Raw genomic sequence first — 12,411 nt, forward strand, 5'->3', positions numbered from 1 at the left:
GCAGAAGCGACACGCCGACTCCGGAGACCTCATTCGGGCGAAAGCGCAAAGCTCCGGATTCAGGGATTCAGGCTTGTCCATGTCCATATAGCAGTATGTACTTAAATAGGAAGATCGCGCGTTCCCCTAGTTTTATGTCCATATAAACGTAAATTCGACTCTTTTTAGAACTAAACAAAAGGAAAGGATGTAAAATAAACAATTTATCTGTCACTTGTAAAATTGAACGTGCATCGTATGACGAGAAATCGGCGGTATTATAGATGTATTCAACAAGAATCGATCGAATCATCAAAATATGGTACTGACGATTACTGTTTTGTGATATACATAATACATATTATAATGGAATTATTTTATTTAAAAATTTGGAATTATTATTTTCGATTAATTCATTTATGTATTTCACATTCCCCCATTTATGACACAAATATAACTATTATTCATTTTTCAAGTTAGGAACATGAAAAGATATGTAATAACACGTAAAATAATTAGCTAAATATTAATTATACAATTTCGCAAAATCCTTTGTTAATCTAGATAACGAATACGAAATACAAGAGAAGCCGCCGTATAAGCGGAGGAGTAGAGGACGACGTCGAGTCCAGAAATTTCAGACTAATTTCGCTTTGGAACATGGCCTGTTTTTTTTTTTTTTTGAGGAATAACACGTCCCGCGATTGCAGTGAGACTTTGTCAATTCCGGTCAAACTCGCCGTGCAAATCGGCCGCTTATCGCTAGGTCAGGCGATAAGCGGGAATGCCGACAGTAAGGAAGGACATTGCGCGGTTATGACCGGCGCGCATACCGCTTCCATTTCCACTTCCACTTTTCTCATATGGGTATCTGTGCCATTGGGGACACCCGGCCGTTGCATGGACGAAGATGGTACTATTGCACGTGGCCGTCAGCTGATACGTGTCGCGCGCCTGCGGCACACGTCGTCTCGCAGCCTCCTTTCCATTCCACCGAAACGTTTCGCATCCGTTACATCAGTCGGAGTCCAGCTGTCGACTGGAACGGAGGCGTTCCTCTGCCTGCTGCCTGCTGCCATCGCTCGTTGCCGAGCTGCCACAGGCTTCGTGAGTATTATACGCTTTGCCTTATTTCACTCGGGAAGCTCAAGGCAATCGAATGACGATCAAACGATCCAGTCTCGATTTCCATAGTTCAATCGACCTGCCCGCGTGCGAGGGAAGAGGCAGTTTAAAAATAAACATATATTAAATTCGTCTTTTAGAACGAGATTGAAACGAGAGAGAACGAAATTCGCCCCGAGTGAGATCGAGTGAAAAGCTACTGGTACTATATCTCATATATGGAAGAATGAATATTCGATAACAGAAATCTGAATCCCACAACTTTCGATAAGATTAGCGCCTGCACTCGTCGATTTTATCAAGTCTTTATAGGAGAAAATCGAATCCGAGGCGCAAAGTGTTGGAGGAGTACGCTAGCAAATTCCGAGCGGAAAGTCGGGATAGATTGGTGTCTACCGCGTCCGTATCGCACTAGTGTCCTGTCAGCAAAATCTGTCGACGTAATCTGACGACAAGTCGGCCGCGGAAACCGAGCGGAATCTGTCGTTTCGTAGCCATTAAAATGGAACGTTTCATTTAAATATGAAAGTAAATCATTTAAACGGTAGATTTCTGGAGTCTGTATCGTCATGTTTTGTTAGCGTCGTTTTGCGTTATATTTCCGCTGCCATTCTGCAATAAAATTTGTAGCGGACACTTTGTGAAGGCTTTTGAAAAATTTTGCTGTCTATATGTTCATTTCTGTCAATGCTCAGATTAACTTCAATCTCGGTTATTTAACTTACTTTTTATCTTCTTTTTTTTAGTTCTCAGAATTAGAAAAAGATAAAATCAATAGTCCGCATTGAAAGAAATTAACGTAAGAAGCTTGAAACCTTCGACTGTTTTTCAATTGTTCCCAATGATCGCTGACTGGGAAATTGTCGCAATTATTTTTTTTCCAACGATTAGACGAGTACAACACGTTTCTACAACCTGCAGATCTTAAAATTAATCGTCCTCCAGACGCTTAAATTTACATTGATTACGATTGTTAATTGCCGATTGTCATGAGTGACTTTCAGCTTTTGTCTTGCGTACATTTTTATTGTACAAAGATTCGATAGCGAAGTTTTTCACACAAACGTGGTTTCGAGAAGCCTCCTCCAAAAATGCGTGCCAATCGCGCGTTTAGAATCGCCGTTATCGCAAGCTCGTTTTATCGTGGCTTTAATTTTAGCACGACTCGAGTTACTTGTTCGGCAAGAATTTCCGGTTTATATTTGCGCGTGGGATCGTACAAAATTGCAGGATTTATCGCGTTCTATGTCTCAAATAAATTTCTGATTCAGAAAAACGGGGAGCAGGAATTTCGATATATTTAATATTATTTGCTACAAGAGAGATATACATGCCGCCAAAAAAATTGCATTATTTTTCATTTTTTTGTGGAAAATACATGTGCGTATCTTTCTATCTTATGATCATCGTTAACTTTGATACTATAATTTTTCAGCTTTCTCTTCTTCCCGTAAAATATTTTCAACGTCGAAGTGGGAGCCAGCGTTTCTACACGATGACTAAATAATATATTGACATTCCGTTTTATTAGCATACGTTAAAATTTATCAGGTAATATAAATTAATTATACATTTTCTTGATAAATCAGTACAGATTTTAATTAATTGTTCTGTGCCCGTAGCACAGTGCCCGTACCAACGCCATAGAAATGTTCCTAATTGTCGCTTGATACAAGATAGAAAGATAAGTAGAACAATGACCGACAAGAGTAAAAAATTATCCCGCTGGTACTTCGGTGGCATCTCTTCTGCAGCTGCTGCGTGCGTGACTCATCCTCTGGATTTACTGAAGGTCTGTTTACATCCTTTTTTTTAACCAGTACTTTTTCACTTGTTAGTAAAATCGGCGAAAGATATTACATTTGTCAATCAGTTTGTATAATTAGAAATTGTTTCAAATCACTGATAAATATCAATTCTCTTTACATGTAGTATGTAGACACGTTGTGGAGAGATTTGCGAGACTGAATGATCGGATCTTTCTTCCAGGTTCACTTGCAAACTCAACAGGAAGGCAAGCTATCGATAGTACATTCTACTATCGGGATAATTAGGAAACAGGGAATATTAGCTTTATACAATGGACTCAGTGCTTCCCTACTTCGCCAACTTACGTATTCTACGATAAGATTCGGCGCATACGAGGTCGGTGCATGCAAACCTTACACACGTTATTTATTATGCATAAACCATTTTTCCTTTCAATTTATTATACACGGATCGTGTTATTGAATATCATAGGTCGGCAAACAGACGCTCGAGTCGTCCGATCATCCGTTACCATTTTACCAAAAGCTGCTGCTGGCTGGAGTTTCGGGTGCTACGGGCGGTGTTTTTGGAACTCCCGGCGATGTGATTAATGTACGCATGCAGAATGATATCAAAGTAGCGCCAGAACTAAGAAGAAAGTAGGAACTGACGTTCTTATGCTTGCTTACTATATTTTGCTGGTCTCGTTAATATATTCCTTTATCGCGCAGCTATAAGCACGCTTTGGATGGACTGTTCCGTGTAATTCAACAAGAAGGGGTCCGCCAATTGTTCAGTGGATGTTCGACCGCGACCATGAGAGCAGCGCTGATGACTATCGGACAATTGAGCTGTTACGACCAGATTAAAACGATGCTGTTACAAACTGGCTATTTTCGGGATAATCCTTCGACACACGTTTTATCTAGTGTATCGGCAGTAAGTATCTGTAAATAATACTAAGATTCGTCATTCCGAGTCCATGCCGCGCTTGAAGAACGATAACGTTTCATGTTATTTTCTCTTTTTGATAGGGTGCTATTGCGACAACGCTTACGCAACCTTTAGACGTTCTGAAGACACGAGCAATGAACGCTAAGCCTGGAGAATTTAAGGTCAGTACATACCAAATGGAATAAATTAAAAAAAAAGTATATAATTCGTAACTATATTATTTTCTGTGTATAGAATTTAATGGAAATCTTTCTATATACTGCCAAACTTGGGCCACTGGCTTTCTTCAAAGTAAGTATGATGGAAACAAGATCCTTATATCGATACTGACAAATAATTTTATTCGTAAAGTTTAAATAAAAATTGTTTTTATTTTAGGGCTACGTACCAGCTTTCATCCGGTTAGCACCGCAAACCATTCTCACATTTGTGTTCCTTGAACAACTTAGATATAATTTTGGATTCTATCCACAATCCGTGAAGCCATCGTTATAAATATTGAAATAGTTTTGATAAGCAGGATTTTGTTGACCAAAGTTGAAACGAATTCGTTTCTCGTAGCAGGTTGTACAGGAAAAAAGCGGGTAGTGTCAAATTTTACTATATATTTGGTTACACATAAAAAACTGACATGTGAAAACATCTACAGCGAAAATATTTAATTATTCAGTCGCACACAGTTTAGTTTAATGATTAAGCTTTAATTAGAAATTAACGTCGTTACGTCTCTGTCTACAGATATTTGAGTAAAAAATCCTCTTACAATCGATACATTCCTTAAATTAATTGTGACATATATGTTTACGTTATATTATTAACACAAACACGCACATATTTTGAAGTATATTATTTAAAATGTGTATATATAAATATACATATACATATTTTAAATAATAAAAAAACAATACAGATTTATACTTTTATTTAATTGTGTCTTTTACACGTATACGAAGTGATCTTTTAAGTACAAAGAATGAAGGATATATATTTACTTACCAAAAAAAACTGACTTTTATAAATCCATCTTTTTTAAGGCTTCATATACTTCAAGTTATTCCACTTATGCTGTATTATACCAATAACCAATGAAATGTATAGTACAATTCGTGAAAGAGCTTTAGATAATTATATATAAAGAAAATATTTTTCTTAATTATTGAGATATGATACATATAAATTATTTTAGCAGTATGAATAGTTTGCTATTGAAAATATAAGTTATTTTTATGATAAAGATGTTCCAATGAATTTTTTAAATTTCTGCATACCTGTATAGACTGAGAGTGAGAATACAAGACGTATTCTGAATCCAATACGCAAAATATTAATGTACTAGCAAATTGGTAGTAAATTCGATTAAATATTTCAGTAGACTTTATTAGATGTTTTAATAGAGATAGCGTAACGACAGATTGGCGACATAAACCAAGTAAAATTGATTATTTTTCAAAATTTTGATAGAATATTTAACTTAAACGTATATAAAGATTAAATACGAAATGAGACTTTCTCAGTTTTTGCATCCAATCAACATGTCACATTCTGTTACCTATTGTTACGTTTCTGTCAGCATTCTGTCGACAAAATTTTAAGTATTTTGTAAAATTCTTCCAACAAGACCCGGTAATAGCGGTAATCTTATTTTCTAATCTTGAATTATTAGCTTTATTCTAAAGAATTTATGGATGTGTGTGTGTGAATGATGGAAAATATAAAATAAATGTAGAAATAAATATATGCATATTATAAATGTTTATATGAATATACCCATGTTTTTGTTACAAACAAATTAGAAGTTACATATTAAAATTATTTAAAAGGAACTATAATATGCTTCGGTTTAGAAAGGTTTATGTACGTTTTCTCGAAATCGTCTTCTGAGAAGAACTGTTTTGCATAACTTTCGTAGTCCATCCCGCATAAAGATAATTCTAGCTCCTTTACATCTTTTCTAGACAATAAATTTATAACACCTGGTGGTATCTCAGATATCGGAAACATGTTACAATATGGTACTAAACTACAAGAATTTGCATCGCATATCACGATGACAGAATTGCCAACAATTAAAATTTGCATCAGTCGACTAAATAAAATAGCTTCATTTTCCTCCTTCAAAATAATAACGCCTCTTGGATTACGAATTTTTGCTACATCTAACCCTTCATTTGGTGAAACGCAAGATAAAGACCTTTCATAGATACATGAGAATGTTATCCATTTTGATGTTACATCTGCCAATAGAGATTTCCTAAAGAGTGTAACAAGAAAAAGCGACAATTAATAATTTATCGTTGAGAACAATTAAATCCAGATATAACAAACTAAGACACTATTAATATGTATAAAAATTTTATAATAACTTAACGCACAATACATACCCACTGCACTCTAATACAGATGCAAATTTAGATAATATTTGCGTTCTACAAGCAACAGATTTATTGCTCCAAATTTTGAATCCTTTCTCGGCTGAATTAATACATTTGTTAATATCATCACTACAATGATAATATATCAATAAAAAATAAATCATGTATGAATTTTACCAAACATCATAAATTTGAGGAAATCATATTAAGATCAATAAATGCATCTGTACCTTGTTGCATTTGCCCACTGTCTATCACCATGTATCCAATATGTGATGCCTTTTACAGGCAATTGCCACATACCGTCGTAAAATAAATTGTAAACTGAACTTTTTACGACAGTCATCTTTTTTATAGAATCATCAAAATCAGGCTTGCACAATTTATGCACCGTTTTGCCAAATATTCTTGTAAATGGCAAGAGTACGATACCATTGTAAAAGTCCATGTAGGTATTTATAAATATCACATCTCCCTAAATAGTCAAATACAGAAATTTATATTAATAATAGTTGAATAATTTCTCAAGCAGTATTATGTTAATGTATAACTACAATACTATACATATAAAGACATCGCCAAGTTTTTGGCAAATGCAATATCTTCCGTCCACATAGATATGGTGTTCATTATTTCATCTGCAGTCCAGGCAGTCCAGCAGGCTGTAAATAACTCTTCCTTCGTTCGAAATGTACAAATATAAAAAATATCCTGAATATTCTCGATCCCGCCGATGTTATTCATAAGCCATAAAAACTTCTCTTTTATTGGCTCTTGAACCCAAATACGAGTTATAGACATACAGACGTATTTATAATATGTAATGAACGCATATAAATCAGAATCTGCCAAAATTATTACTGCATGGGTGTCTCCTATAACAAAATATTTAAAATCTTGATTACGAGAAGAGAAACAGATTTTTATCACATTAATTATTAATGTGCTTATCTTACTATTATACGTTTGTTTCAAATGTTGATATTGATACGATTTTTCCAATGCTGATTTTCCACTAAAATACAAAAACAATTTGTACATAAAATTGATGACAATATTAATTTGGTAAAGGACAATTAAGTTAACATATCTAAGAGCATAAAATTTTTAATAATTACATGATGGCATTTCTTATAAAATGACATAATATCCCATTATATTCATCACATATTTTCAGGATTGTAAATAGTACTAACAAGACTATCTCATCCTTCTCATATTCTTCATCTAAAAGAAATAAAAATAGAAAAAGATTGTTTAAAACAAAATTCGAATCTGACGTGGTTTTGTGCACTACTGTTATTCAGGGGAACAAAATAAAATTTACATAACGGAAATTTACATATAAATAACGGAATATATTTCTTTAAATTGTGATTACAGAGATTATATTACCATATTTACCGTGATGAAGCATAAACTTTATGCCGAAATAATTTAAGTATTTGATAATAGTCGTAATTATATCCGTAAATTCAACAGCTTTAAACAATGATAAATTCTTTTCCATTACAGAGGCCGTTTTGAGAAATCTGTAAATATACATGAAAAATTGACCAAACATGTACGCAACTTTTTCATCGTGTTGCTTATACTTTGAAATTGATCGAGCACGTTTACCCACTGAAATCTACACTAACTGGAACGAGCGCTGGGCTTGCCTGCGTGATATGAGAGAGAGCATGTCAAGGTGTCTCGAGCAGCGCTCGCTTTGTTCTTGTCATTGTCTGGTCTTCTTGATCGATCTGTACTTTATCCTCACTCCATCCTCTCTACTCTTGACTACACTGTGGGTTAAACAAGGAGAAAAGAGGAACTTGGGACCTCTCTCTCATATCATTCCCCAGGTAGCAGAATAACGTACGTCTAAAAACGTTTTAATGACATTTTATTGAGATGTCATTAAAACATTATTAATATGTCATTTGACATCACTTTGCTACCTGGGTCGCCTACCGTGGATTTCTATAGCAACGCTCATTCCAGTTTGTATATATTTCAATGTGTTTACCTATCTGAAAAGTCGTTAATGTCCGCAAAGTTCATTTCCTTCCCTAAAGTGGATATTTTCCTTTCCGCTGCCACTATCTAAACATATACATAAAAAGTGATGTTATATCTTTTACAGACAATAGATCAATTCGAGAAAGGGCACCTGGGACTATTTAATTACCCCCGTGTCGAAAAAATGATGTTTACGTCACAGTAATTCTAATGTGCTTCTTTCGTTTTTTGAATATTTTTTTTGTCTTTCCTTACTTTTTTCCAAAAATGTTCAGTAAATCTATACACGTTGTCCTCAAACTGATAAATTATAGAACCAAAATATGTAATTAATAACAATAATCCTTAATTGGGGAGTGTAAAAGTAGTCCCAAGTGAGTTTATGCAAAAATAAAAAAAAATAAAAAAATAAAAAAAAAAAAATGGAGCGCCTTCTCCGGTTATAATGCGCACTTATTAATATTTATTAACCAGTACGTTCATATACATACTTTCCATATTTTATCTTCGATATGTGTTCCTTCGCCGTCCTCATCTGCCAAATTAATTAGATAATATCTCAAACCGTTATAACATTCCTGTATAGCTTTCAGTCGTTTGTCCCCTATAGCTTCCATGATTATAATAATCAATTCCAATATTGGTAAAGAATTAAAGATTCATGCACCTGCGATTGACAATCGGTCTAAAAACGATAAAGATAACGGATAGCTGTTCACGCGTGTAAAAATACTTCAATGTTCAGCTGTAAATCAACGATCTATTGCGAAGCACTTTATAGCCGATTCGACTGACAATGACTTATAACTGACAATATCTTCTAGTCCTTACTTCTGTTTATTAAACTTGTGTTCTTGTGTATTGAATCGGAGAGGGAATCTCCCGCGTATTAGCGACACCTGAATATGTGAAACAGTCGCAACTACTTTTCGGCACTGTCGATATACCGTTGTTCGTAGACAAGCAAATTAGTAAATTTAATTAGATATTTCCGTAGACTTGATTAGATGTTTTAATAGAAGTAGTGTACGTAATAATAGATTAATGACATAAACTCAGTAAAATTGATTATCTTTTAAAATTTTGATAAATTCTATATTTATTTCTATTCTAAATTTAATTTTTAAACATAAAAATTAATACAAAATGAGATTTTTCTCGGGTTTTACCGTCAATCTACTATATGTCGTAGTCTGTTACCGATTGTTACATTTCTGTTGGCAATCTGTCGACAAAATTTATAGCACTTTGCAAAATTGCACATGCAAAATAAACACATGCATATCATAATGTTTATACGTATAATCATGCCTGTGTCACAAACATTAGACGTTACATGTAAAAACTATTTAAGAGGGACTATAATTTGTTTCGGTTTAGTAAGGTTTACGTAAGTTTTTTCGAAATCGTCGGGATTTTCTGAGAAGAACTGTTTTGCATAGCTTTCGTAGTCCATCCCGCATAAAGATAATTCTAGCTCCTTTACATTTTCCCTTGACAACAAATTTATAACACCTGGCGGTATCTCAGATACTGAAAACATGTTACAATATGGTACTAGACTACATAAATTTGAGTCGCATATAACGATAACGGAATTGCCAACGGTTAAAATTTGCATTAGTCGTTGAAATAAAAAGATTTCATCGTCCTCCTTTAAAATAATAACACCTCTTGGATTACGAATTTTTGTTACTTCTGACCCTTCACTTTGTGAGACCCAAGATAAAGAATTCTCATAGATAAATGAGAATTTTATCCATTTTGATATTACATCTGCTAATAGAGATTTCCTAAGGAGTAACAAGAGAAAGCCAGTTAATAAATTATCGTTTAGAACAATTAAATGCAGATATAACGAACTAAGACACTATTCATAACACGTATAAAAATTTTATAGTAACTTAACACACGATGCATACCCACTGCACTCTAACATAGATGCAAATTTAGATAATATTTGCGTTCTACAAGCAACAGATTTACTGCTCCAAATTTTGAATCCTTTTTCGGCTGAGTTAATGCATTTGTTAACATCGCCACTACAACAATGATATATCAACACTAAATAAATCATGTATGAATTTTATCAAACATTATGAGAGAATATAATTAAGAAATATAAATGAGATATAATTAAGATCAAGAAAATGTGAGTTTGTACCTTGTTGCATTTGCCCACTGGCTCATACCATGTATGTTCTCTACCGTGCAATATGTGCCTTTTACAGGCGGTTGCCATATACCATCATAAAATAAATTGTAAACTGGCACACCTCTCTGCACATTTAGCTGTTTTATAGAATCGTCGAAATTCGGCTCGCACCGTTTATACAACGTTACGTCAAACATTTTTGTATATGGCAAGAGCACGGTACCGTTGTAAAAGTCCATGTAAGTATTAATAAATAGAACGTCTCTCTGAATAAGTCAAATACCAGAAGTCATATTAGTAATAGTAGGGAAAATTTCTCGAACAGGATTATGTTATAAAATTGAAATGCTATACATTTAAAGACATCGCTAAGTTTTTGGCAAATACAATATCTTCCGTCCATATGGATACTATGTTAATTTCATTTGGTGTCCTGGCTGTAAATAACTCGTTCTTCGTTCGAAATGTATAAATGGGAAAGGAATATTCGACATATTCCTTGACAAGCCACAAAAATTTCTCTTTTATTGGCTCCTGAACCCAAACTTTATTTACAGATGGGATAAAATCAAGAGTGGATTTTCTATTCCTCAAATATCCAATGACGGCATACAAATCCGCATCTCCCAGAAGTATTATTTCATTTGTATGACCTATAACAAAATATATAAAATCTTTATTACGGAAAGAGATACAATTTTCTACTTCATTACCGATGTGTTTTTCTTACTTCTAATTTTATGTATTAAACGTTCATAGCGAATCGATTTTTCCAGTGTTGAATTTTTGCTGAAATACAAAAACAATTTGTACATAAAATTGATGACAATATTAATTTGGACATGAGAAATATAAGCGACAATTATATATATATATTTAAAAGCATAACATTTTTAATAGTTACATGATGGCATGTTCCAGAAATGAAAGCATCTCGTATTCGCCACATATTCTCAGGATTGTAAGTTTTACTAACAAAACTACTTCATCCTTCTTGTATTCTTCGTCTACAAGAAATAAAAAAATAAAAAAAGGATATTTAAAACAGAATACAATCTGACATGTTTCTGTGCATGTGTACTATTCACGAACAAAATAAAATTTGCACAAAATACAAATAACAGACAATCAACATATTTCTTTAAATTGCAATTATGAAGATTAATTACCACAATTACTGCCAAGCTTAAACTTCATGCCAAAATAACGCAAGTATTTGATAATGGTGGTGATTGTATCGGTATGTTCACAAGCAGCTTTAAAAAGAGATAAATTCTCTTCGATTACAGATGCCGTTTTGAGAAATCTGCAAATACACAATTAAAAGTGACATTTGTGAACGCAACTTTTTCATCGTGTCACTTATACTTTGAAATTGAGCCTATTTACCTCTCTGAAAAGTCGTTGATGTCCATAAATTTCAGTTCCTTGGTTAAAGTGGATATTTTTGGTAGCGCTTTCTAAAAACACACATAGAAAGTAATTATAGATTATCTATTGGTGCTATTGACTTTCATAATTAATTATTAACAGTAACATTCATACAGACATATTATATCTAAGTACTCATATTATTTATACTCACTACCGTGTTGTTTTCATATTCCAAATTAGTATAATGTTCCTCTATAACTTTCAGTCGTTTGTCCATCATGATTATAATAATCAATTCCAATATTTAAAAATTAAAGATGCATGCACCTGCGACTGATCATCGATATATGACCACGCGTGTAAAAATATCTCAATATGGAGCAGTAATTATGTAAGGCACTTTACAATTGATATTGTTGACAATATTTTCTACTATTTATCTGAGTACTTTATCATATAACCTATAATCCGGATGTTCCGCACATCAGCGCCAAGCGCCAACTGGCAAAGCAGACGTGAAACTACATAGCCGCATCTACTTTTCGATATTATCGACATACGATTGTCCGTGGTGCGCGTCCGTGCTACAAATCCAATTAAAAAGAATTACGAATACGCACCTATATTACAATCATTCAATATATTACATTCTTATATAAACGTCAATGCGTATTTTCAAGTTTTATGGAAAATAAGGAG

At 33.7% G+C, this 12,411-nt stretch overlaps 3 protein-coding genes across 11 annotated transcripts; 1 reads left to right on the plus strand and 2 right to left on the minus strand.

Moving 5' to 3' along the window:
• Positions 1 to 717: 717 nt before the first annotated feature.
• Dic1 (Dicarboxylate carrier 1) lies at positions 718 to 4,653 on the plus strand. Of its 4 annotated transcripts, XM_077407203.1 has the most exons (10): positions 724 to 1,086; positions 1,245 to 1,306; positions 2,540 to 2,655; positions 2,727 to 2,896; positions 3,094 to 3,249; positions 3,346 to 3,512; positions 3,585 to 3,792; positions 3,888 to 3,968; positions 4,042 to 4,098; positions 4,186 to 4,653. In XM_077407203.1, the coding sequence occupies exons 4-10, from the start codon at positions 2,801 to 2,803 to the stop codon at positions 4,300 to 4,302; spliced, it is 882 nt and encodes a 293-aa protein (XP_077263329.1). In that variant the 5' UTR covers positions 724 to 1,086; positions 1,245 to 1,306; positions 2,540 to 2,655; positions 2,727 to 2,800; the 3' UTR covers positions 4,303 to 4,653. The 4 variants fall into 4 exon arrangements, with proteins under 4 accessions (XP_077263331.1, XP_077263330.1, XP_077263329.1 ...); XM_077407205.1 differs by lacking the exon at positions 1,245 to 1,306 and having other exon boundaries at positions 718 to 1,086; positions 2,741 to 2,896; XM_077407204.1 differs by lacking the exon at positions 1,245 to 1,306 and having other exon boundaries at positions 719 to 1,086; positions 2,732 to 2,896.
• LOC143898078 (uncharacterized) lies at positions 4,398 to 9,315 on the minus strand. 6 transcript variants are annotated; one of them, XM_077407174.1, is made up of 10 exons: positions 9,015 to 9,315; positions 8,675 to 8,850; positions 8,191 to 8,267; positions 7,575 to 7,711; positions 7,298 to 7,406; positions 7,136 to 7,194; positions 6,744 to 7,054; positions 6,410 to 6,654; positions 6,189 to 6,308; positions 4,398 to 6,058 (listed from the first exon to the last, which is right to left on the minus strand). In XM_077407174.1, the coding sequence occupies exons 2-10, from the start codon at positions 8,798 to 8,800 to the stop codon at positions 5,617 to 5,619; spliced, it is 1,626 nt and encodes a 541-aa protein (XP_077263300.1). In that variant the 5' UTR covers positions 8,801 to 8,850; positions 9,015 to 9,315; the 3' UTR covers positions 4,398 to 5,616. The 6 variants fall into 6 exon arrangements, with proteins under 6 accessions (XP_077263300.1, XP_077263299.1, XP_077263302.1 ...); XM_077407173.1 differs by having other exon boundaries at positions 8,675 to 8,868; XM_077407176.1 differs by adding an exon at positions 8,353 to 8,483 and having other exon boundaries at positions 8,675 to 9,315.
• Positions 9,316 to 9,458: 143 nt separating this feature from the next.
• On the minus strand, positions 9,459 to 12,210 carry LOC143898079 (uncharacterized). Its single transcript, XM_077407178.1, has 9 exons — positions 11,924 to 12,210; positions 11,728 to 11,798; positions 11,508 to 11,644; positions 11,243 to 11,345; positions 11,069 to 11,127; positions 10,693 to 10,991; positions 10,348 to 10,604; positions 10,106 to 10,225; positions 9,459 to 9,976 (listed from the first exon to the last, which is right to left on the minus strand). Exons 1-9 carry the CDS (start codon positions 11,990 to 11,992, stop codon positions 9,529 to 9,531), a joined length of 1,563 nt encoding a protein of 520 aa, XP_077263304.1. The 5' UTR covers positions 11,993 to 12,210; the 3' UTR covers positions 9,459 to 9,528.
• Positions 12,211 to 12,411: the final 201 nt, after the last annotated feature.

The sequence above is a fragment of the Temnothorax americanus genome, unplaced genomic scaffold (assembly GCF_048541705.1).
Source record: "Temnothorax americanus isolate GAGA-0224 unplaced genomic scaffold, ASM4854170v1 Scaffold22, whole genome shotgun sequence".
Lineage (NCBI taxonomy): Eukaryota > Metazoa > Arthropoda > Insecta > Hymenoptera > Formicidae > Temnothorax > Temnothorax americanus.